This window comes from Stegodyphus dumicola, chromosome 2 (genome assembly GCF_044657685.1).
Source record: "Stegodyphus dumicola isolate Sdum_Otavi_A_Nest chromosome 2, ASM4465768v1".
Lineage (NCBI taxonomy): Eukaryota > Metazoa > Arthropoda > Arachnida > Araneae > Eresidae > Stegodyphus > Stegodyphus dumicola.
Genome location: NC_140769.1, coordinates 15,676,845 through 15,701,056, shown reverse-complemented (window position 1 = coordinate 15,701,056; position 24,212 = coordinate 15,676,845). Strand labels below are relative to the sequence as shown.

The 24,212-nt window shown below is 33.7% G+C and overlaps 2 protein-coding genes across 4 annotated transcripts in view; one reads left to right on the top strand and one right to left on the bottom strand.

Annotated features, from left to right (window-relative positions):
• Window positions 1-2,471: 2,471 nt before the first annotated feature.
• On the bottom strand, window positions 2,472-22,862 carry LOC118198362 (uncharacterized). Of its 2 annotated transcripts, none has more exons than XM_035370025.2 (4): window positions 22,562-22,862; window positions 13,723-13,824; window positions 8,517-8,705; window positions 2,472-2,642 (listed from the first exon to the last, which is right to left on the bottom strand). In XM_035370025.2, the coding sequence occupies exons 1-4, from the start codon at window positions 22,563-22,565 to the stop codon at window positions 2,569-2,571; spliced, it is 369 nt and encodes a 122-aa protein (XP_035225916.2). In that variant the 5' UTR covers window positions 22,566-22,862; the 3' UTR covers window positions 2,472-2,568. The 2 variants fall into 2 exon arrangements, with proteins under 2 accessions (XP_035225916.2, XP_035225914.2); XM_035370023.2 differs by lacking the exon at window positions 22,562-22,862 and adding an exon at window positions 19,495-19,655 and having other exon boundaries at window positions 2,473-2,642.
• LOC118198361 (ubiquinone biosynthesis O-methyltransferase, mitochondrial-like) overlaps window positions 19,901-24,212 on the top strand; it is a 28,843-nt gene continuing 24,531 nt past the window's right edge. The window contains exon 1 of one of the 2 annotated variants that reach the window (XM_035370020.2): window positions 19,901-20,059. In XM_035370020.2, coding sequence (XP_035225911.1) covers window positions 20,030-20,059 — 30 coding nt within the window. In that variant the 5' untranslated portion in view covers window positions 19,901-20,029. The remainder of the gene's footprint in view (window positions 20,060-24,212) is intronic. The other variant, XM_035370021.2, reaches the window with a different exon arrangement.

The following is a 24,212-nucleotide window of genomic DNA, read 5'->3' as shown; positions in this document are numbered from 1 at the left end:
AAAAATTACGAAGTAAATCTTAAACACTTATTTCTTCGAAAAAATTCCAGAAAGGATTAGGCATGATTTAATTGGCAATAATAAATTAAGGCGTTATCTTTGTTGTTGCGAAGTTAATTTTCTCTAGATTGGCAACAAATCCACTAGTCTGCTGTTTCAAATGTAAACAATCAATGGCCGCCATAAAAAAAAAAGATTAGCGGCACTTAAACAACTTTTAAGTTGCTGATAATTCTAAAAATATTGCATACAGATTTACTAAAGGCATAAAAAGCTTAACCGAAAGATAAGAACAACATAATTCAATCATTTTTAAAGCAAAAAATGCACAATTTACAAGCACATAAGAGTAATAAAACTGAGATCACTGAGCCGAGTAACAGAGTGGATATATATACATATATTTATATACTTTTGGTGCGGCCAATTGCAACCAAAATAAGAGGTGCACGTCTGCATGTTATAGTAGTCCTATATACAAAATTTCAACGTTTTGAGGCTACTCGTTTTTGAGTTATGCGAGAGACATACGTAAGTACGTACGCACAGACGCCACGAAAAATTCTCCTCAGAATTCATGTTAAATTAGTTTTACAATTTTTTAGGGGGAAAAGAATCCTTTATCCTGTCCTTACGTACAGATGTCACGCAAAAACTTCGTTAAATTGCATTCGAAAGGAGTGAAAATGGATATTTGGGTTTTAATATCATGCCTGAAACTTTCCGCGATTACAATACTTCCTTTTTACTTCGTACAAGGAAGTAAAAAGTAACAATTCAAAACATTGCCCTGAGAAACTCCATCAGATTGGAAGATTGGATGAAATATTTTGGTAAAATAGATCTTACACGGAATCTAAAAGCACGAGGAGTTAAAAAATTGTAAATAAAAGTAGTGAGATTTCTAGGTAACTCGAAATCAAACATAGAACGTAGAATGCTACAGGGCCATGTCCGGTCGTACACTGTTTCAGTGTCAGACGAAATGGATAGCAGATGATACTCTCTCACAAAAGCATTCCGTTTCAATCTGTGTAATATTAACTTCCTTTTGAGAAGCTACTCTGTTGGTTAGAGAGGCACGGTTTTCCCCCAACACATAGATAAAGCGATCATTAACTATGCTTTCAAATGTCTTACTGAGACAATATATAAAGGTAATTACTCAGCAGCTTAAAGAATTTAGTTGATCTACAGCTATATGTGATTAATGCACTTAATGTATTTTACTATGTTTTGTGAATTATATTGTATTTTATTGCCTAGTTACTTTAATGTATCTTGTTGTATATTATTGTATTCTTTTATATATTTTACATATTATTATACATTTGTAATCTTAGCACCATCCAGTGTACGTAATTATGTTATCTACAGCACTATAATTGTCTGCTGCTAGATGAATAATAAAAAGTAGTTACAGATATAGAGTGCCCTAGAGTAATAACACTGAAGAAGGCTCGCAGAAGACTTTGCTTGCCTACTGGGAATGCTTGCCTATTCAAGAGAGCTCTTCCACTCAATAGTGGTGGACAAGGGGGAAAACCATACAACCTATGGTAATTAAGGGTCTCTATCAATTCTTGGGTAGTGTAAGTAATTCTTGGGTTCCGTAAACTTCTCTATCAATTATTGGGTAGTAGTCTTCATGTGTGGCTGCAATTTGTTGAACGTTGCTCTGAATAAAAAGAGACCTTCTATATTCATCTTACCGGGCTTCTACGCTTTTCCGAAAACTGAAGTTTACACTGAAAGGAAAACGGATTTTCCGATATTTCCAAAGCTTAAATTATGTCGAAACCCACCAGATCTTGGCTCCGGTATTTTCAGTCATTAAGATAAATTGTAATTCTAGCCGGAGCGCACCTAAGCTGTAGATGAGAGAAGCATCTGTGAATAGTATTAGATTTCACAGGATGCTGCAGGGAGGAAATCACTACTTTACTTGCAGCCAATGGTAGATTAGGCGATGTCAGGCAGCTCTTCGGTGTTCTCTCATTGTTGTTTGTGGAGGTCGTCTGGAGTCTGCATATCGTGAGTGCATACTTCCTTCAATCAAATGCAGCAATCAACTGCATCAATAGCATGTGTGTGATCAATATAGGACTCGATAAGATGAAATTATCATTCCCCTTGATCCAGTCCTATGATACTACGAGGACTGGATACTACTCGTATCATTCTCAAACGCTTACAACTTTTCAAATGCTGTCGAATTCGTCTCAGAAGTAAAGTCACCCTTGCTGACGCCATTTGCACGGAGAGTGTGAAATTTATATAATTTGCAGACTAATAATGAAGAACTTATGTTCACCAACCGTTCATAGATGCTAAATATCATATATATTGATACCATATATATTGTTCATAGATGCTAGTAGATTGCTTATTTAAGATATTTTATTTTAAGATGAGTATAATTACTTATAGAAAAGGCTAAATAAAATTTCGCTTATCTTTATATCAATGACTATAAAAATAATCTAGTTGTCTCGTTGACAAAAGTTTTATTCAGTTGGAAGACTACATGTCCTTTTACAAAGTGAAATCTGTATAATCTTTGCAGTTTCAATGAACAATGTCAAAATCGCCAATTCGGATCAGAGGATGGAATGAAATCGTAGGCAGTGGTAATAAATATCCTGAAAAAATAAACATATAAGTGTAAGAGCGTAAATTCGATTTAAAATAACTAAATCACATGAATAAATTCTCAAGATACACACTAGCTATTCATGAACACTGGCAGCAATAATAATAGTAAAATGATCAATCATAAAATATTTATAATATCTGCAGTGAATATTCGCAGTACCGTACGTCTGTGATAAAAAGAACACTAAAAGATAGATAAAAAGAATACAAGCCTGTATGTTAGACGAGCAGTTTTTTGTGTCCCCTTGCCCCGAGGACACAGAGCTGCTCGTTTATGTTGGGCAGGAGAACAACATCTCCTGGACCACTCAACAATGGGCTTCTCTTCTGTTCACAGAAAAGTCCAGGTTTACATGGGAGAGTAATTCAGGTAGTCACCTGATCTGGAAAGAATAACGCACCAGATATAACCAATCCCACATTGTGAAATGACACAGTTGCAGAGGTGGTGGAATAATGATTTAAGTTGGGAGCTCTCTAAGTGGTCACACTGACCTGCATGACCTGTGTTCCATGAAGGAACTTTCACCAGTGTGAGATATCGAGATGAGATCCTTGATGAATATATCCGCCCATATGCCGCTGCTATTGGTCCTAGATTTTTTCTGAAGGACAACAATGCGCAACCGCATCGAGCTCGGTTTGATGAAGAATAATTTGAGAATCACGGCATGGAGCGAGTGGAATGGCCAGCTCAATCCCCAGACCCCAATCCAATAGAGCATCTTTGGGACTACCTTGGGAGACAGGTTGCAGATTTAAATCTCCCTTTAAAGTGTTAAATGAGCTTGAATAAGAATTGCTCTGTGTCTACTCGTTGCTTCCCATGACCGAAAACTTAATTGACAGCATGGAACGTAGCTGCTGCCAATATATTGCAGCTAGAGGTGAACACATTCCTTATTAGAACCCATTTTTATAATGTTACCACCACATTTTTTCTTCGAGTAACTGTAATGTACTGTTTATCCAAATCTGTCAAGAGTGCAATGTTTTGTTGTAATTCATGTTTGAGTTCTTAAGAAGCATTTTACAGCACATACATTAAACGATTGTTTAATGGAACATGTCCACTAAATTTCTTGTTTCTGTGTTGCTTCATTCTCAAATTAGACACCAAAAACATGTTGTTCCTTAACTTTTGGAGGGCAGTGTAGATAGCAGCAAATACATACATACTTCCACAGCATTTTAATTCAGAAGAAAGTCATTGTTTGTCATTGGAATGTCTGCAGATGTTATATAAAGCTCATGTATAAAATGTTGTTGATGTTTCTGGAAATTATTTGACCGATGCTATACCCCTAAATCTTAATATTTGGATGTTGTCTCTTATACCAGCATTTATAGGGCATTCACCGATTTCGTATCTACATTCTCAAGAAATTTTATTACATGATGTGCTTGGGTTTATTTACGAAAGTCACTGGCAGCGAAGCAATTTGGGCACGTAATCCCTAACTTAAGAACATTTTCCGGTCACATGGTAATTTTTAAAATTTATTTTGACTTTATTTGGAGAATTTCCTTCGGTTCAAAAATTTCATTCTAAATTATTTTGATAACATTACCCGAAATGTTGGTCGCAATAAGCGACTTATTTCCATATTTTCATATTCAAACCGGCGGTAATTCTATAACAATATCCGAATGATAACATTAACCGCGATCACATTAACCGGCGTCAACCGTACCAATATCAAATAGCAAATTTTATCTTCTTTTAAAATTACCTCGGAGTTTTTTCATTATAGATCAACATTTGCCAAATAATTTTGTATAGAAAGATATATTGCCCCTTTTCTTGCTTCCCAAGTACTTCCGACGTCAGCTTATTTTAGCTACAGTAAAACTTTTCTAATCGTGAGAAATATACCTGTTCATTTAATCAGGAGACTTTTTGGGATGGAGTTAACACGGTAAGACGAAAGTTCAAGTGATACTAGGCATTTGCGGTTCTTACTTGCATATTCACAAAGCCTACAGACCGTTTCTTCTACGGTTTGCCCCGACTGGTTAAAACAGTAAACGTGGGGTTACAGAATCTTGTGTTTGGCGACTTTTATTCCATCGTCTTTGCTATTTGTTTGTGAGCCTCGTGTGCCAAAAAGCGTTAGTGTAGAAATAACGCATCCTCGAATAAAATATAATTTAATTTTACATACTCATAATTTAAGTGAAAGAATAGGTATTCGACGCCTTAAATGCTTATTGAGTGTTTTGACTTGGTTTATTTTTAGTTTTGATTTATTTTACTACATCACATTCCCCGCGGTCTTCAGAGTCTAGATCTTGCATAACGCTTGCTGACTTTTTTTTCCTTCATTGTGCACTTTTTTTTAAATGTCGCTTTACTTGCATAAATTAATGCGCTATGGAAATTTACGCAATAGATTCTTTCTAACACAACACTTTTTTGGCAAATAATTACTAAACTTTTAACAGTTTTAGTTCATTCTTTAGCCAAATACAAATAAACTATTAATAAGATCAGTAGATTGTTTAAAATGTATTTCACATAATTCTCTTTTGCATTCATTTATAAAATAAAAATTTATCTAATGAAACAAAGGCCGTTTCTCTGTACTGAAAGCCCAGAAGGTGTGTTTGGCGTTCGCTACAAGGTGATAACTCACCATTCCGAAAATGACCGCCAAGAATACGTTTCATCCAATGAGAGCAGACCGTAGTATAAAAGGTCTGTAGGCTTTGTGAATATGCTTCTGGCTTTGCTTTTCAACATTTCATACTCTTATCGCAGAATTCCGGACTGTTAAAAGCTGTACCTGCGTTTTCTCCCCAGCTCGTTTAGCTTTTTATTACCTCGTTATAAATTTCATAATCAGTTTTGACAGATTTATTTCAACAATTAAGAGTGAAACAGAATGACAAGCTTTAAGAACTTTTTATTAACTATGCTTACTTTGAAGCAAAAAACACTGCTAAAAAAGCTAAGAGCGAAACAGAATTTAAGGCTGAACAGTAGGCTCATATATTTTTCTGTAGAAAAGTGTTTGGCGCGTATTCTCCTTTAATGAAAAACATCCGTTATTTCCCTTAGCTGAAGCTTTAAAAAGTTAATTTGTTGGGCTGAAGGCATGAAAACAGCCAAGAAATTTCTGTAAAAATACTTTTACTTTTTGCTGTGATGTTAAAGCTCTTTTGATTTAAAGTACATGATGGTTGAAAACATTCATAAGCCACATTCTATCCAAGCACTTCATATTTACGATTTGTTCCTCACAGCTTGAACATTTCCGCCCATTTAAAAAAAACTGTGTTAAAATATTCCATATAGTTTGGGAGATATCATTAAAAAGTAAAGGTAATAAGGACACGATAATCCTTCATGAAATATGATCCTTCACTAGAATACTCATACAAGCTGGATAAAAATTGTTCCGTCTACCAAGCGGAAACACAAGCGATGAAATCAGCTCTTCTCTGGTTAAAAGATCATAAATGCAAAGCCCAATTATACACGGATAGTCAAGCAGTTTTAAAATCTTTGGCAAAGTTTGATATGTTTAAATTCAGAAATCATAGAAGTTAAAAAGCTCGTCTTTATAACTAAAGCAAAATTACATTGGATAAGAGGCCATCGCGGTTACAGAGGAAATGAGAAAGCAGATGAGCTTGCCAAAAAGGGTATTTCTTCCACGGAGAGAATAAATTGTAAAATTCCACTTAATAATATAGTGCGTAAAGCCAAAGAGCAAGCCCTCATCCTGTGACAACGCCGATGGCAAGAAGAAGAAACTGGTAGATCAACTTTCAAAATCCTTCCTAAAATTTCTGAGAGAAGACACTTTAATGATTTTTTCATTAATCAAATTTTATCGAATCACGGAGCCTTTCCCTGTTATTTTAACAGATTCAAGATTAAAAATCCTCCAAGTCGCTGTCTTTGCGGCTTAGATTCAGCAGATGCACTCCACATGATTCTAGACTGCCCAAGTTTGGACAGTAAACGACAAGAACTATTTCCTCAAAATCTAAACTTCGATCCTCTGGGTAAACTACTGTTATTAGAAAAAGGTCGAATTCATCTATCTAAACTTATGGAATATGTAATAAACTAATGAAAATATAATTTATGTCTAACATTGATCTGTAACGGCTTATAAATGTTGTATGTTATTCTACATTTTGTATTAATCAAAAATGTAAAGACTGTAATTTTTGTATCTCATACTTCACTGTTTCATTGAATCTATATTACTCTTGTATTACTATACGATTATTATCTCTTCTCTTTTACATATAAATTGATCATTGTAATTTTTGTATCCAAATATCAATAAAGATGTTGGCGAGGCCAATACATCTTCTGGTTAACGAACTTAAAAATTTATGCTAGGTTTTAAATTATTCAAAATTGTTTTACAAAATTTTAGCTATTGCTGGATTAATTAGATTCTTTTAGCCTATGGCTCCGGTGATACCTCAATACTGAGGTGAGAACTGGATATTCCATTCTTATATTGTATTTCAGCTTGCATGTCTGATTTTTATTTCACCAGCAAGCAGTAGCAAGGTTTCTACTCAATATTTATTCTGAATGTTTACTTATGCCATGTTTCCGTGTTCGTTGTTTGATTCTGCTAAATTGATATTTACAGTATTTAGTATTTGGTACTGAATTTTTGATTTTGCGTTAGTGTTTTTGATGCAGTGATAAACATGTTTATTATATTTGTGATGGAAAATAATGAAAGGGCTTCTGGGTAAAAAAGCTAAAAAACGTCGCTTCCACGACAACCGTTACAAGAACAACAGATCTGAACTTTATGATAAAAGCTGGTTTTCATCAGGTATAATTAAAGAATGACCATAATACTCCCATTCAACATGCGGAAAGTGCATCTGATAAAAAGATTAACCATGCATTGTTTAATGAAAGTGATACTGACACTGTGAACCGTTTTCATGGATATATTATTAATGATGAATTTTCATAGATGTATTATTACGGATGCTTACATTTTTTTTTATCAGGTATTCGTTCACAAACTGATTTACTTTACCAAGACAGTGACCGCTCGTTTCTCGAAAAAGAGTTGAGCTCCTGGTGGAAACGTTGCAGGAAAGTTCAATTCCCATTTTAGGGTAGAAAAGAATGTGTTTTCTCCCACGATAGTGAATTCAATTTTCATCATTTCGAAACTTTAATAAATGTGTTCTAAAATTTTATTTCTCGTTCTGTGTGTCGAAAGGTGATTCTAGGAAACATCATAAGAAATCAGTTCAGGGAGTTAGCGCTCAATTGAGTCGATTCCTCCGACCCTGCTCTTCGTTTGATTCTTTCCACTCTTCGTTCCAACCTCACTAACAGGTCGCGATCCCATTGCCCGTTCGATTTTTTTCGTTCTTCGCTCGAAAATCGTTAGCCGGTCCCCAGCCCACTGCTCGTTCGATTCTTTCCGATCTTTGCTCCATCCTCGCTAACCGCTGTTGATACATCCCTCATTGTGGATCATTTATTCAAGGTCATTGTTAACGAGCGTTGAGTCGTAAAAAATAACCGATTCATTTTAGTAGGCGACTGGTTCTGATCCGATTCCATAAAACAGCTCTTTTGCCCATCCCTACTTTGAACTTAAATAAACGGCTTTAAAATACATGTGCAGAGAAGGGCAATTTAAGAAATTGCAGATATTGATTACTCTGGTGCAGGAACTAACTTCTAAATTCAAAGAATAAGTGGAAAATTACGCAATTAAATTAATTTTTATTACTTAAGGGCGGAGATTATCAGAGAGAGAGAGTAATATGCGAGTAAATACGGTATTTTACTTCATGAGAAAGTATTTGGTATAGCTGAAAAGAAAAGTCATAATGAAGTAACTGATCGAGCTTACCGCGCACATATCCAGGGTAAAATAAAGCGGTACAAAATGTTACAGCCAGGCTGTTCACTATCAGATAAGAAAGAAATCGTCTGTGGTATGGCCTCCATTCGCAAGCACTGAAAGGCAAGGAACAAGCAGCTTCCAGAACAGACCACTTTAGATCGTCTAATTTCCACAGCCATTGTTTAGGTAGTCCACCTGCAAAAAGATAGTAAAACGCCTGTGCCTACTTCGTTACATACCAGTACATAGAATATATTGACTAATAACGAAACATAGTCCTTCCATTAATGTCCCAGCTCAAAAATAAGTTATTTCATTTAGTTAGCATCTGATGTATTCTACTCTACGGTCGGGTTAAATTACAAGTGTTCAGCGGTCTTATCCTATCGGTCTCTGATGACAGAATTATACACATTTGACTTATATATCAATTTTCTAATTAAAAAATGCAGAAAGAGCTACATTTAAATAACTCATATCTTAAATCCAAGGTACACCAATCGGGACAACAAATAAATTATGCAGCTTTCATTTCACTATTTGGTAATTTCCCAGTAATTAAAAGACTCATAAAGAAAATAATTCATCTCAAACAAGTTGGAAGGACTGCATTTAGTGCACTACTTATTAGAGACTTCCTGACCTGAACTTTTAAAAGCTTTTAACACGGGGTGAAACCTAAACCCGTAAAGGCGATCCATGAGGGTGCAACCCCAAAAGATCAATCTCGGGCGACATTGAGCAAGGTAAGGTTTATGAGCCATCAAACAACAGTTTGTCACCGAAAAAACAGAAAAAAACAAGGACAACGTCAGTATCCCTGAGCTGACCAAGGGGACGAACCTCCGAGAACAACCTTTGAAATATCTAACATGTAGCAATCACACAGCACAAGACATACTTGACAATACCTTTACGGTCTCTGCCGCGACTAAATGGACCACCGAATTGTCGATGGTTCTAGTCACTGTGAAGACTGATTCAGTATCCTAGGAACCGAGTTTGTTTGAGTATAGGTCTTAGCCAGAACGCCGGGGGTTGCCCCAGTCAATCTCCAGGGCAAGGACTGCATACAGCAAGACATATCTGCCGTAGATTGGGCCACATTAGCAAAGGCACGTAACAACAGATTGATGCCTTTACTAGCATAATTACAAGGGTTTGTAATTAAGGCAAAAACCTACAAGTTTGTACAAAAGCATTTACCACTTCCTGAATAACCGTAGGTTGCCTTTCTGTTAAATCAGAAATTATTATCTCCTAAACTATTAATTAAGTCAGAGCTAGTGCTATTTCAGTTGCTGTAATGCCATGTAAATCAGAATCTCACTGTCAACAGGATTAATATTTCGATCCTAATGAAAGACAGCATTTCTAATAAACAAAGGAACTTTCAGAGTAACTCTCAGAACCTAGTTTTGCGATTGTTGAAGTAAATACATTAGCTTTAGCATACCAGAAAAACAGGCTAAATCATTTGCAGATAAATTATTCTTCTAGTTTTAATCGTAAAGGAGAATTTCACCAAATTATAGAATAAGCACTCATAAACGTCTCATCAGCTTTGTAATTGCCTATGCAAGAATAATTGTATTTTTCATAAACAATGGTTGATGAAAGTTATCTTTTCATCAAGAATAAGATTTATATGGTTTACTTATGTGTCCTCCCCCGCGGGGTCATTTACTGGTCCTATCTAAGATATGTACTGTATACATGATAAATGCATGCTGAGGGGTAAATACGTGAACCTGGTTCCTAGTTCCAGAAAGGGAAGCCTATTCTTTGTCGGACAGTAGTAGCTTCGGCAATCAGAGTAGATAGCGTGACGGTCAATAACATGGAGTCAACAATTGCCTCCCTTCCCCTCACCCTCATAGTTTCTGTATACGTAGGAGAGATGATTGCATTGGTAGCCGGTTCAGCAATGGGGGCTTAAGAAAGAGTTCTTTTTTTAAGTTTTCATTCCTGGATTGAGGTCCCATGTTTGTAGTAAGTTGGTTTTCTTTTAACCCTTGTCGTTTGAGGTTGCTCTGATTTTTCTCTCACCCCTTCTGCCTAATACGAAAGATAGGGCATAAATATGTATAGTGGCTTTCGCTAGCCGAAACACGTATATAGATTGATTGATTATATGTGTGTCTTTCAGTAATACTGCGTACAGTATTTTTGCAGCATGTGAGCACTTAATAATGACGAGCAGAAAGTCCACTTTGGAAGTTGATGGTAAAGAAAGAAAGGCACAAGAACATCGAATCCATGCCATAGGAGGCTTTGCATCACAATGGCACGAGACGAATTCAGTGGCGGAGCTATGTAGACGACATTCTAAAAACTGCAACTGACATGCTGCCCCGCCATCTGGTTATGAATTCTAATTATTATACCATTTGAAATAACAGCGTTAATTCTAAACTCGCGAAATATTTTTTGTTTGTTTGTTTGTTTGGCTTGAAGGGCGAAAACAACAATGATTCTCGGGAAAAAAATGAGTGAAAGAACACGTTGAAGGTGTAGGAGTGGTTATAGATATTTTTTTTTTTTGGGGGGGGGGTTCCACAAACGGCCGAATCATTGAACACTGCATTCGATATGGGCTTGATTCTAGGCGAACAGACTGTTACTTCCTTGTTTTCACCATGCACTTAGATAAGAGTCATTTTCTCTTAGAAAGCCTCCATAAGGCACCTGTTCTCTTAGGCAAATAGCTCTCCGATGCTTTCCCTAATTAAATAAACCAAAAAAACGTTTGGCAAGTTAATTTCTGCTGCTTACGGATGTGCCTTTGCTGAGATAAGATGCAAATACCAGAACAATTTTCTAATGTATTAATTTAGAATTTAAACAACAAAAATCAGCGTTATATTCATTTGCGTTTTGGCAGCTGAGGATGATGGTTCGGTAAAACCATCGAAACAAGTCCTGCGAAAATTTGCAAATATAACACTGATTTTTGCTGTTTGAATTCTAAATTATTACTCGTTCGGCGCGTTATTTTATCTTAATTTGTAATTTTTTTTTAAATTTATATATATATATATATATATATATATTTACATCACAAACGAAACAGGCAAATATGTAATGAAAATGCAAACTATATTATTTGTTTTTTAGCTAATTTCCAAAGTGTCTACCAATTGCAATGTTTACAGCAGTTTTAGTCTTATTTTCAAGATGTTCTACTTTGTCTATTGCCATTTTAAAAATAACAGAAACTGAAAAAGGTGTAAATTAAAATGATTCTATAGAACTCACGAGCTAAACAGTTCTATAACGAGTAGCGGAGATTCCTGTCGGGCAACAAACTAACTAGAACAGAAAGGACTGATTAAATTAATTATATGTCTATTTTTTCTTAGTTCACTTTATGGAACGAAAATGTTTCAACCGCCAGTTCTGGTTTGTTTCATTAAAATTTAATACTCACGCACTTGCCCACGCAGAGCCCGTATGGATAAAATTCCACGTTGATAAAAGCACAAATTAATATAAACCCATATTGATAAAAGCCCACTTTAACAAAAGTCTACACGGATATATATGCTACGTGGAAGGTAATATGATATTCCCATTATTTTCTGCTTATGTAAAATACTTACAGTTTATATAAAGCAGTTTTTTCAAGTTACCCTAGTTTCAATAATTTCTTGTCCTCTTACAAATTGTCAGTTTCAATTTCTAAAATTTTTGTATCCCGCACACCAAAAAGAACTTCTATTCAATTTTATTAGCCAAAGCTTAATTTTAACAAACTTTAGAGCCTCACCAGTAGCCGAATGATTAAGCCTGCTGACTAGCGTCTACATCCCAAAACGGCAGCCTACGAGAGAGGCGATTCTATTATTTTCATCTGGGAGTAGAGGAGTTAGAATGGTTTTCTGAGGAATGCAACGACAGTGGACTATATGTTTGCTTACATTTGGAAGTTCAAAAAATTGCTTAGGTGGATTGCCTTAGTTTCTACGGTTACTTACAAGGAAATATTAGGCAGTTTTTTTCGGTTTGCTGATAGAGGGCAAATAGACAATTTACATTTATAATCCGCGTTTATCTATTTAAACTTCAGAAGATTTAAGATGAAGCGAATATATTTAACACAACAGAACATAATCTTAAGACTTGTAAATCTTTTAAAAGACAACAGCAAATTTTTAAACATTAAAAAATATCTTCTCTTCTAATTATAATAAATAATGAGATAATGCATGGACGAATTGTTAATTATATGATAACTATGCATTTATAAAAAGTTTTTAATAATGAACTATAAATAATTGTTTTAATTATTGATGTATTGTTTTTTATAAAGGTAAATTATAAAGGTAAATTATCTATTTGCCCTCTATCAGCAAACCAAAAAAAAAAAAAAGCTGCCTAATATTTCTCTGAAAGTAACCGCAGAAACTAAGGCAATCCACCTTTCCAATTTTTTGAACTTCCAAATGTAAGCAAACATATAGTCCACTGCCGTTGGCGTTCCTCAGAAAACCATTCTAACTTCCCTATTCCCCGATGAAAATAATAGAATCGCCTGTCTCATAGGCTGCCGTTTTGAGATGTAGACGCTAGTAAGCCTGCTGAATACAGGTAGCTCGACCTGCTATTGAGTTCGAACGCAGGCCAACGGGCTGGCTTCATGGTTACTGCATGGTTTTTCCTATCTGTAACGTGAATGCAAGCCATTTTCTTTTAGAAAGTCCTCCATGAAGGCATCCCTACTCTTAAGCAGAGAACCCTCGTGGCTCTACTGCATTCACGTAACCTAACCTAACCCAACCCAACAAATTTTAGCATGTTCTTTTTAACTTCTAATTGTTTTTCGTACGCACTTTTGTTACTCTAGAACTTCGTTTCTGATGGGAAATGAAATTCGCATTTCGATTGCAATTATATAAATATAACTGTTTTTATGGTAGTCTCCATTCTATTAATATTATTATAAAATAACTTTTAGAATCGTTCCAGTTTTATATCATCTAAAAACTAATAAAAATGTCTATCTGACAGACTTCTCAGTAGCAAAATTTTAATCCATTTCTAAGGCTAGCAGTTAAAGGTTAATTTTGAAGTTGAGAGGGATGGCAAAACAGTAATGAAGCTACCATTAGCTGAAATCAAAAAGTTAACTTGGTTTTAAAATAATGAGATGTGCAAGACAGGACTTAACAATTCGAATTAAGGAGAAGAATACAGAAAACGAATGACTTACTTTCAGCTACATTTTCATCCATATCTTGTACAATTATGGATATAATTCCAGGAAGAAAAATTAAGCTCAAGAACAGAAGAGCTGCAGCGATGATTCGTCCAACTGTTAAGATGAAAAACTTCAAAAATTAAATACATTAAGAATAACATACATCAAGAATCACGTACTTCAAGATTTATTGTTCATACCTACATCATTCTTATACAATGAGCAAACTATGCAAGATTTTCTAAACATGTTTGAACATATAAATTAATATTTTTTGTCAAATATGTCGAACATTTCAGATAAATAGGGGTACTTGACTTATCCAGTGGCCTTGGCGATAAAGTAGATTTCGCTCGGTTTTGAATTGGCGAGAAACTGCGTTTATGGTTGCCGATCTGCGTATGCGTTGTTTTTAAAATGTAATGATTTTTCGTACGTGCTTGTGGCTACAAGTTCTTCGGCTAGTGAAAACTTTTGCTTTTAAAATAAAACGTTTTATCAACGGTTGCCGATTTGCGTATACGCGTTTCTTCTAACTACGATTTTAAGATATTGGGTACTTGAATTAATTCACGTTATTTGCTAGACAGAAAACAAATGGTTTTTTTTTTTTTTTTTTATTTTTTATTTTTTTAATATACTGGCATAACATAATTTACTGAAAGTAGTGTTGTTCAGCAGTTACAACATTTTTCAATTTACGAATAACAAATGGATTCTGCAATAAAAAATTCAAGTTCTTTTGAGATGATCCACTTAGCCAATTTTGGAGATTGTTAAAATATGTGAAGTGTTGTTCAAAAAAGTCATGTTGCATGGACCGAAACAAATGGTAATCGGAAGGGAGATGTCTGGTGAATATGGCGGATGGAGTAAGACACCCCATTGAAGTCCCTTCGAGACTTCCTTTAGTAGGTTCGCAACATGTGGTTTGGCACTAACATGAAGCGGGTTTACTTTGTCATATCTCTGAGCACATTGCGGGCTTTAGGTGCGCGATTCAAATGAGTAATTGTGCTTCGTAGCGTTCAGCAGTGAATGCTGAACCCTACAAAACAGTTACTCAATTTGAATCTCGCACTGAAGGAAATTTAATTTTGAATTGCCGCTTGACCTGGTTGCAGCAGCTCATGGTATTCCACCACACCGATTTGATCCCCCCCCCCGTAATGCACAGCATAATTTTCTTGCCATGAATATCCGGTTTTGATGCTGATGTTGATGGTTCACAGCGATGCGTCCCTGAGTTCATGCATATAATACTTCCGGTTTTGTTTTTGGAGCAAATGATTAAACGCTTCGCAACGTCTCTTTCTGTCAATTCACGTCGTACGCACTTTCCCAATTTCTGAATCATCCCATTTCTTTTAAATGCTTAACAACCGTTGACGTATCCACATGTAGTGTTTCAGACAACTGAAAATCTGAGATGAATATTCTGCCAGCAATGCGCTAACTGTTCATCGACAAACTTTTTCGGTTGACCAGAACACATTTTGTCACTCACCCCCAAAGTTGTTGTCTTTGAATCGTCTAAACCAATCTCTGCGCATAGTTTCCGACACAGCATGTTCTCCATATGCTTCCACTAGCAAACGTTGACTTTTCGCGGTAGATTTTTTGAAATGAAAGCAGAAGAGCAACACCTTCTGCAGCTGGTGCTTTATAAGTACAAAACCCAACTTATTCTAGGCACTAAATAGATATGTTCTTTTCAAGGTCGGTAGAAGAACAGGTTAGCTCTTGGTTAAACATACGAAAAGTCAGGGACTCATTAGGCTGTGACATCACTGAAGTTCGCTGTAGCTGCTCGTAATAGTAGTTTCGAATTTCCTTCCGATGTATTTTCTGTTTTTCATTGAGAAAATAAAAATTCTAATATTTGAAGTCGAAAAGTATTTCTTCAAGTATTGTTTACTGTGTAGAATAAGTCTTAATTAAGAATTAAGTCTTAATTAAGAAAATTTTCCTTACTAGTTTATTCTTTCACCAGAAATCTTCCAAACTTCGTTAAAGAATTTACCATTCAAGATTCAGCTATTTATAACGTTACTCACTTTAGCATGATCAAACTGAAAAACCCACATTTTACAAAAATTTGAAAATATGTAGTGTTGAAAAAGAAAAGTGTTGAATTAGAAGAAACTCAAATTAAGGCCGTTTATTATGTACCTAACTCTCTGTCTGATATTTAAAGTTGTAACCAACTTCTCCCTAATGTTTGGAACCTAATTTGGCCGAGATTTAAATTTATTTATGTTGCTGGAGCCTTATTTAGGTCCAATCGCTTCTGCAATTTTCTTCAGAACTTCAAATTCTCTTCAGAAACCATATGTTAAATTTTAAAGAATTATGCACTTAAAGCAAAAGTCATAAAAGTAATACTTTTACCTGTAATTCTGGTTGAATATGTTAATCCAGGTTCTATGGCAATAAGAATCTGATGCAGATCCATTAAATTCTCTTACATTACCAAACAGTACCGTACAATAACTTAAACAGTATAATAACTTGAATAGTAATTTAAACATCATTTTAATAACTTGCACAGTTCTGTATTTTGAAAAATAGTTAAAATATTCAAATAAAGTTTCTCTAAATTTAAATGTGGCAGACATCGGTATATAATATATGATGATTCAAATATCCTTGCTGAGAGAAAACATAAATCCATCCACCGAAAAAACACTTGTAATTTCGAATGAATGTAATATTACGAATGTTAATAACAAATTTAGGTACTTTTCCGTTTTGCCGTCGCAGGCGATAAAGCCGCCAATAATGCCAAAAGGAATATCCTCGCTCGTAACCTTTTATGCCTCGTTTTTAAAACAAGTCGCAGCCATTTCTTATCAGATTGACTGGTTCTTTCAATACTAGCATGCAATTACATAGAATTTTTACCAGAAAGTACAATTTTATGCCCTAAGCCCATTCGCGGTAATTAAGTAAATTAGAATGCAATCTTACCTCTCACTGGAAGGCGAAAATACAGAAAAGGCAAAGTCAAGGGTTAAATTCATCAATTCTAATGAGAATACACTAGCGAAGTAAAGCACTGCGGTTTTACATAATTTCTGAGTAAGCTATTCGTACGAATTGAAATCATTCTTGCATTTAAACTTGTATTCCAAATAAAGATTTAACTTGGAATTAATGTAGATAATTACTAAGATAATTAGATTTTTGTATGGTAGTTTACATGAGATGAGATCACTTGGGGTCACGTGATATGAACTGGCGAACCAGCCTGTTGAATAATAAATTCTTAAACTAATGTCTTTTTACAAATTTATTGGATTTTTACAAAATTTTAAACGATATTAAAAGGTTTATGCATTCAAAATAAAAAATTCTTAGACCTAACATTTGTTAACATTTTTTATGTGTATACTGTGTGTTGTTGCCAATAAAGTCTGCTTGGCGAGATTTGCGCCGGCGAAACGAAAAAGTACACAAATTTATTTTAAACGGGGTACAGGAAACTATTCAAGTTCTTTGCACTGTCAGTTACAGTAACTACCTAAGCTTCTCATGAGCTACGGTAAGTCGATTACATATCTCTCTTTAATAATTTAAATTTTCAGTTTCACTTATGTCTCTTCACAGTTCGTACTTAAATGCACATGAGAGAATGCATAATATATTAAAGAATTAATTAATATAAGTAATATGGGAATTAAAAACAACATACACTACTGCTATTTATACATTAAACCACTTAATTAAACAATAATTTAATATAATTATCTTAATTTAACATAACATCTCATTAATTTAAACATTAAATTAATACACACTTTAAATTTCTAGATGTATGAAATAATACGCTTTGCTGATTATTTTCTATTTTGCGCACCTTATTAGGGCCTAATACAGCCACGCAGTGAGTACCAACCATTATGCTATGTAAATTTAATAATGATTGTGATAGGAAAAAAAAATTAACAGTCGAGTACAAATTTGCACTCAACGTAAATCAATGTAAAGGTATATGCTAATTTGAGGAAGGAGAACTTCACTGAAGTCAGAGCCAACAGAGAGAGAACGCACTTTCGGTTGTTTACCCAAGTGAACTAATATTTTCATCTACGAAATTTGTGTTCTTTTCACTCCACTCAAAAGTCACACACAGATCTGAAAGCCTAAGGTTTTGTACTGTTAGATACGTCTTGGATCTCTATGCATTAGTACAACTACTGCCCTTTTTTCGTCAACAGCGAGAATTAATTCAAGCTCCCAATGTAACGGTTTTTCGCAGTTGCTCGTAGTTCACGTTTTTTTTTCTTTTATAGGGGAATTTTTGCTAAGTCACAGCGGTTTTCCATTGCAAATGCTTATCACGGTTACTATTTTCAATCTACCGTCAGCTGAAATCTTTAATTTCTTTTTAAGAACCAAAAGAAAGAATTTGTAAAATTAGTTTAATAAGAAATTATAAGTTGGAAAACAGGTCCTTTTATTTATTATATCTATTCTTTGAGTGTTAAAAGGGCCTTTTTATGATTCGTTCAGATATATACATGAACGAAAAATGTTAGAAATGACAGCAACATAAAATAAAGTATTAAAAGAACAACCAATTTTTAGTGGCGACATCTAAAAAGTAAATATCTAAAAGTGGTAGATTACGCACTATGTATACAGTGACCTAAAATCGTCCTGTTTACAGTCTATGTATCAATACAAATTTTGTAGTTACTATTCTAATTCTAATCCCATTTGTTACATATGAGTATTTTAAAAATGCTAGAGTTTCGCACTAACTGTCGAAATAAACTGAGTTTTAATTAAATCACTGAAATATTTGTTAAATGAATTTTAAAATGTAATATTTAATTGATTTTTAGTTCTTTGATACTTAAACCTAAATAGGTGAATTTCCTAAAACATATCAAAGTAGAGAAAATGCTGCATTAAATTATAAATTATTCGTGCATTTATTGGGCTTTATGTAATATTTTCCTCGTTTTCAACATAAAACTGCAAAAACAAAGTTTTATATTGTTTAAAACATAAAAATTGTCTGCTAATAAGAATTATAAATTATTAAATATAAAGTATAATGCATATAAATGAATAAATATGCGATTTATTTATAACTCTTTATATAAATATGCGGTGAAGCTGTGCTTGGTAAAAGTTTACAATTGGGTGCCCTTTGTTTCTTGGCGATTCTTTTTTGACGCCAAGATCGATACCAGAAAGGCACAATTTTAAGATGGCCGCTGCACAAAACCAAAATAAGAAGTCAAAGAATTGCACATAATTTCTGTGTCCATGTACAAATCGATCTGTTTTCACTTAAAAAAAAAAAAAAAAAAAAAAAATCCTAGAATTGCACAAACTAGACATTGTGCACTGGCTTAAATTTGCCCATGTACACATCAATCTATTTTCATTTAAATAAAATCAGGAAGCTAAAACAAAGTTAAAACTATCGTGGTAACCAAAAATGAGGTTTCATCGCCAAAATTTAAAAAAAAAAAAAAAAAAAAAAAATGTCGCTAATTGAAGGGGCACCCAATTGTACACTAGAGCTCTGTGCTTTTAATCCACACCTATGGCTCGCGCCAGACTCATTCACATACGTCGTATTACTTAAATAACAAGGGTTAATGCATATTTCCCCCTGGACATGCTTATACCATGCTCCTATTCATGAAATTAAACTTTAAGATTTAATGTCTACTGCTCAAATTTTAGGCCTGACTTTTTTCATTCATTCTCTTTTTCCTAGTAAAATAAATATTTTAGACATGATTTGAACTTTTTATCATTTACCATTCATATTGCTTTCCCAGTTGTCAAAAATTATTGCATTTTATTCTTGATGCTAAATAATCCTTATTTTCAATTTGGAGCTTGATGAATTAAATTTAAAATCAAGCAAGTGCAAGGAAGAAAAGCATTTATCATTACAGATGTAAAAAATAAGAAAAGGACATATACATGCAAAATAAAGAATCAGAAAGTAGAAAATATAAACAGAATTTATTTTGGATGCCAAATTAAGACTGCTGAACTAATGTCTGAAATTAATTTTGTAGAAGTCATGCAGATTCTTAATTTTCAGAACGGTAAAAACTTTATCAAAGACACTGAAAAAGAAATTAATAAATATGGTATTTAATCCATATTATTTCTTCTTGGTTTATATTAGCAAAATAATATTATTTGCAACAAAATGCTAGTCTCTGAGCAGAAAGATTCAGCTGTGAAGTGCACTAGTACATAGTTTGTTTACTAGTTTCCCGAAGTCGAAGATTATTCTTTTGTTCTCTTAAATCAATGCTTATGCTTAAATGCTTATGCTTAAATGCTTGATCGAGTGATACATTATTCGAAGGTAAGTAAGTACAGAATAAGTTATTAATGATAATTGCAACTCCTTGTGCTGTCATACTATATGCATTTTCATGCCCATTAACGATGTAATTTGAGAGTCAAGATTACTCACAGTGCTTTTCCATTATGCACTTAAATTGTAAACTATTTCTAGTTATAAGAATATTATATAGATATACGCTCAAACATGCACAACGATAGCCCAAATGGCACTTCCTTTTCAAATACGTCAAAAACATGGCAGGTGCAAAACGGAAAAGTACTCTTTATTTCTCTGATTACCCAATATCAGGTGGTTTAACATGTGTTTTAAATAAGCAAAGAAACTCTATGAATATATATAGAAAGATTATGTATATGTACTATAAAATTATGTGTAATAAATATAATATATAAATATGTATATAACCATCATTTTAAGTACTTTATGCAGCGGCTTATTCGAGCAATTTACTAATGCTATCTCTCTTTTGCCTCCAAATCGTGTGATATAAATACACGATTTTGAGAACTGGGCATTTTTTAAAAATTTTATTTTATAAACACTTATGTGAAACATTTAGTTAAAAGTCTGTTAACTAATTCATCTTTACTCACTTAAATTATACCTGTAAATTTAAAGGAAATGTTTAGAATAGACTTGCAAACTGAAACTAGCAAAAGAATGCTGAATTTTACTGCTGCTGCTGATTCTTTATAATAATAAAATGATTAAAAGTCCACTAGAATTGTTGGGGGAAGGGGAAAGGTTACCATAAATATGTTGGTAATAACCTTGTAATATTTGGTATTTTTAATGTGTTATTTACTTTTAAGTATCTCATTAAATTGCTATAAAATGTGCTGTATTTTTTATATTTAATTAAATCAGAATATTCACCAAATTGTAATAATGTTTAAAGTGAACTAAAAGTAACTTAAAATATTTTATTTTATATTATGTCATTCTATTAACTATGGCTGCTTCACTTTGAAAAGCAGTTAAATGATATATATGATAATTGTATAACTTATCTCCTTTGTAAATTTTTTGTTTTATGTATGTAAATGAGCCATGTTGAAGGTAGAGCAATTAGCTTTTATCAAAATCTAGGCTGTTCTATGACCCAAAATTTTCATGCAGTTCATCAGGTAAATGGAAAAACAGCCATGAGTTTAAGGTGATGATATTAGTTTCTTATACTCAGATAACATGCTTGTAGAATATCTATTAATTGTCAAAAAAATTCCCAGAAAGTGCAACAGAATGTTCACAAAAAGCATTCGTGTGCAATTAAAAAACTTGCAGGTACAGCATAAATTAGCTGTTTTCCCATAAATTAGTGTCACTCTGTTTTTCATTCATGTATTATTGTCTGGTTTTGTAAAGCATGAACAAAATAGTCCTGTACCATCCTCCTAACTTTTCCAATCTTGCTCCTTGATTCCCCCTTTCAGTTGTATAAAACAACCAGACACTTATGTATTTTGCCATTCATTATTTTCAATAATGTCTCCAAACAGTGCAATAATTTTTCACCAGTAATGGATAAGCGTGATGTCATTATACATTAATAAGAACTTTGCTTTGTCTTCAATTAGCCAGGTTAGGTTTTGTAAGGTAATTATAAATTAGCTGCTATTTCTCTGGGTTTAATCCTAGTATCTGGTGCACACGGGATTTGGCTACTTTATGATGAGCATTTATACGCGACATATACGATGAGTAGTAAACAGGTCATTCAAAGAATATATATAGTTATACATAGTATATACTATATATATAGTGTATATACTGTGTTATATACATACATAGTATATAGTGTATAGTATATATATAGACGTTCTTTGGATCATTTTTGGTGTTGGCGATAATTTTCAAAATTGCGCCAAGGCTGCACCGTATACTAGGATTTTACCTTTCTCTGTTTCTCTGTAGTATCTTTTAAAAAAAGGGGAACTGCACTTATATACGCCCTGGCTTGGTGACAAATTTCTCGCCAAAAATTTTTTGCAAGAAACTCCATGGTGCCATATTACTATCTAAATTTTTTTGTCTACATTTCAAACTTTAAAATATCTCCAAAAACATGGTTTTTTGCACATGCAAAACCCACGTTTTGAACACACTTTTTAAGCTAAAAATCTGAAACAAAAACAAAAAATTTAGATAGCAAAAACAAAGTTTCTAACCAAAAATATTTGACTAGAATCCATGTACACAGTGATATGTTTTAACGTAAAAAAAAAAATCTACAAATTGCACAGTCTAGGCAAAGGAATCTACAAACTACACACACCTTGCTTTAATAAATTAGCATAACAACAATAAATTTCAAAGACTACCATGTACACAGCATTCTGTTTAAACTTAGAAAAAATCTATGAATTGCACAATCTAGGCATTGTGCACAAATCAACAAAATAAACTAAAATAAATTACCATAACAACAGAAATTTATAGTAAAAAAACAATGAATATAACATTTTACAAAGTAAAAACAATAAAATAAAATGCACTTACCCATAATGGATGTGTCTTCGGACAGTAGAATGTAGCTTTAACATGCCACCATGTACTCCGTGATATGACAGCCAGACTCGCTATCCACAAAATTCATGCTATGGTTCACAAATAAATGTTCAAAACCTTCTTTTCCTAAATCCTTGTGAGATTTCCAGCCATCCGGAAAAAAAAAATAGTTGCACAAGGCTCAATCCACTCTTTAATACACTGCATCAGCATTTCCTTACTTCTATCATGCACAGACACTAATCTCCCAGACCCTCTTGCAACCATGTCTCTCATTGCAACATTGGCCAACCAACACGCACAACACAAACCAATGAGCAATTAAACCACTCCAGCAAAAGAGTTTTCAATGTCAAAAGGGTTGCCATACAACCGTGCCAAAAACCAGTGCAGAACACATATCACCACATTTGATGATCTTTGGGCACATATAAAAGTAGAGTCAAAAAAGGGTTACAATTTCATTCTTTCTTCTACAGAACAGCATGTAGTGGAGTATTTACAAAATTGCAGGTCTGGCTATGCTCTGATGTGCATAGTCAAAGCATTAAAAGGCTATGGAATTCGTCAAAAAGACATAAGAAAAGATCTTACAGAAAAGCGTGACACCCCTTAGATTTGTATTTAAATGAGTTTATGTGGCATCAAGTTCATAAAGAAGGGGATAGTTTTTGTTGTTTTATATTCCTTTCAGGACTTTTGAGTCCTAGAAGGATTGGTATTAATTTTAATGAATGTTTGAGCTAATAGTTATTTAGACATTTATATGCTGTATTCTAAACTTGTATTTGTTGATTATGCAGTACAAAGTCTGTAATCAGGACGTCCATTATCCGGAATGATCTATAATCCGGACCTCAAAGCCACAAACTTTACGCATGCGTGCAGAGAATGCAAATACATTACACATGCGCATAAAGAAGGCGCATACATTACGTATGCGCGCATTGGAAAAATGTTTAATAAAGTAAACAAATAAATATTAAGCTTTTTTTTTTTTTGTAAAATTTGATACCCTTTAGATTATAATTGCTCTTTATTTCATAAATTACGGTTTCATATTTTTAATTGTATAATTTCTGCATGCCATCTTACCAGATTTAAATTGATGATCTATAATCCGGAATCGACGAGTCCAGATTACGGACTTTGTACTGTATAATTAAATACGGAACAGTTCTGTTATTTGCTAACTAAAAAAAAAGTAATCTAATCCATAAAACTTTCACCAAGATCATTTGGTGGAGTCTTTATCAACTTTCATGTCAACAACAAAATACCTAAGTACCTGCAACAGTCCTACAAGTTGTTTTTGTATTCGCTAAAGAAGGTAATTCCCTCAATAATCAAGGCTGTTGACTCTTCCTTTAAATTCCCAAGGGCATTCCAATTTTATCGGTATTATACTGTAAGGTATGTACATAGGCTAAACATAATAAAAACATGATGCCAGATATTATGAGGCATCATGTTTTTATTATGTTATGTTCAGGAATGGCTAAACATAATAAAAACATGATTCCAGATATTATGAGAGTCAGATTATAATCTGTATATTTCTGAAACATAAGACATAAAAAAAGAAAGAAAGAAAACATTTTGGGTGTTTATATTAAAATCTCTGCACATAATCAATATTTCC

Coding starts and splice junctions, on each gene's coding strand:
- LOC118198362 (XM_035370023.2), bottom strand. Junction 8,706..13,722: donor GGATGAAAATGTAGCTGAAA/GTAAGTCATTCG, acceptor ATCTTTTTGCAG/GTGGACTACCTAAACAATGG. Junction 2,643..8,516: donor TTACCCTGGATATGTGCGCG/GTAAGCTCGATC, acceptor TTATTTTTTCAG/GATATTTATTACCACTGCCT.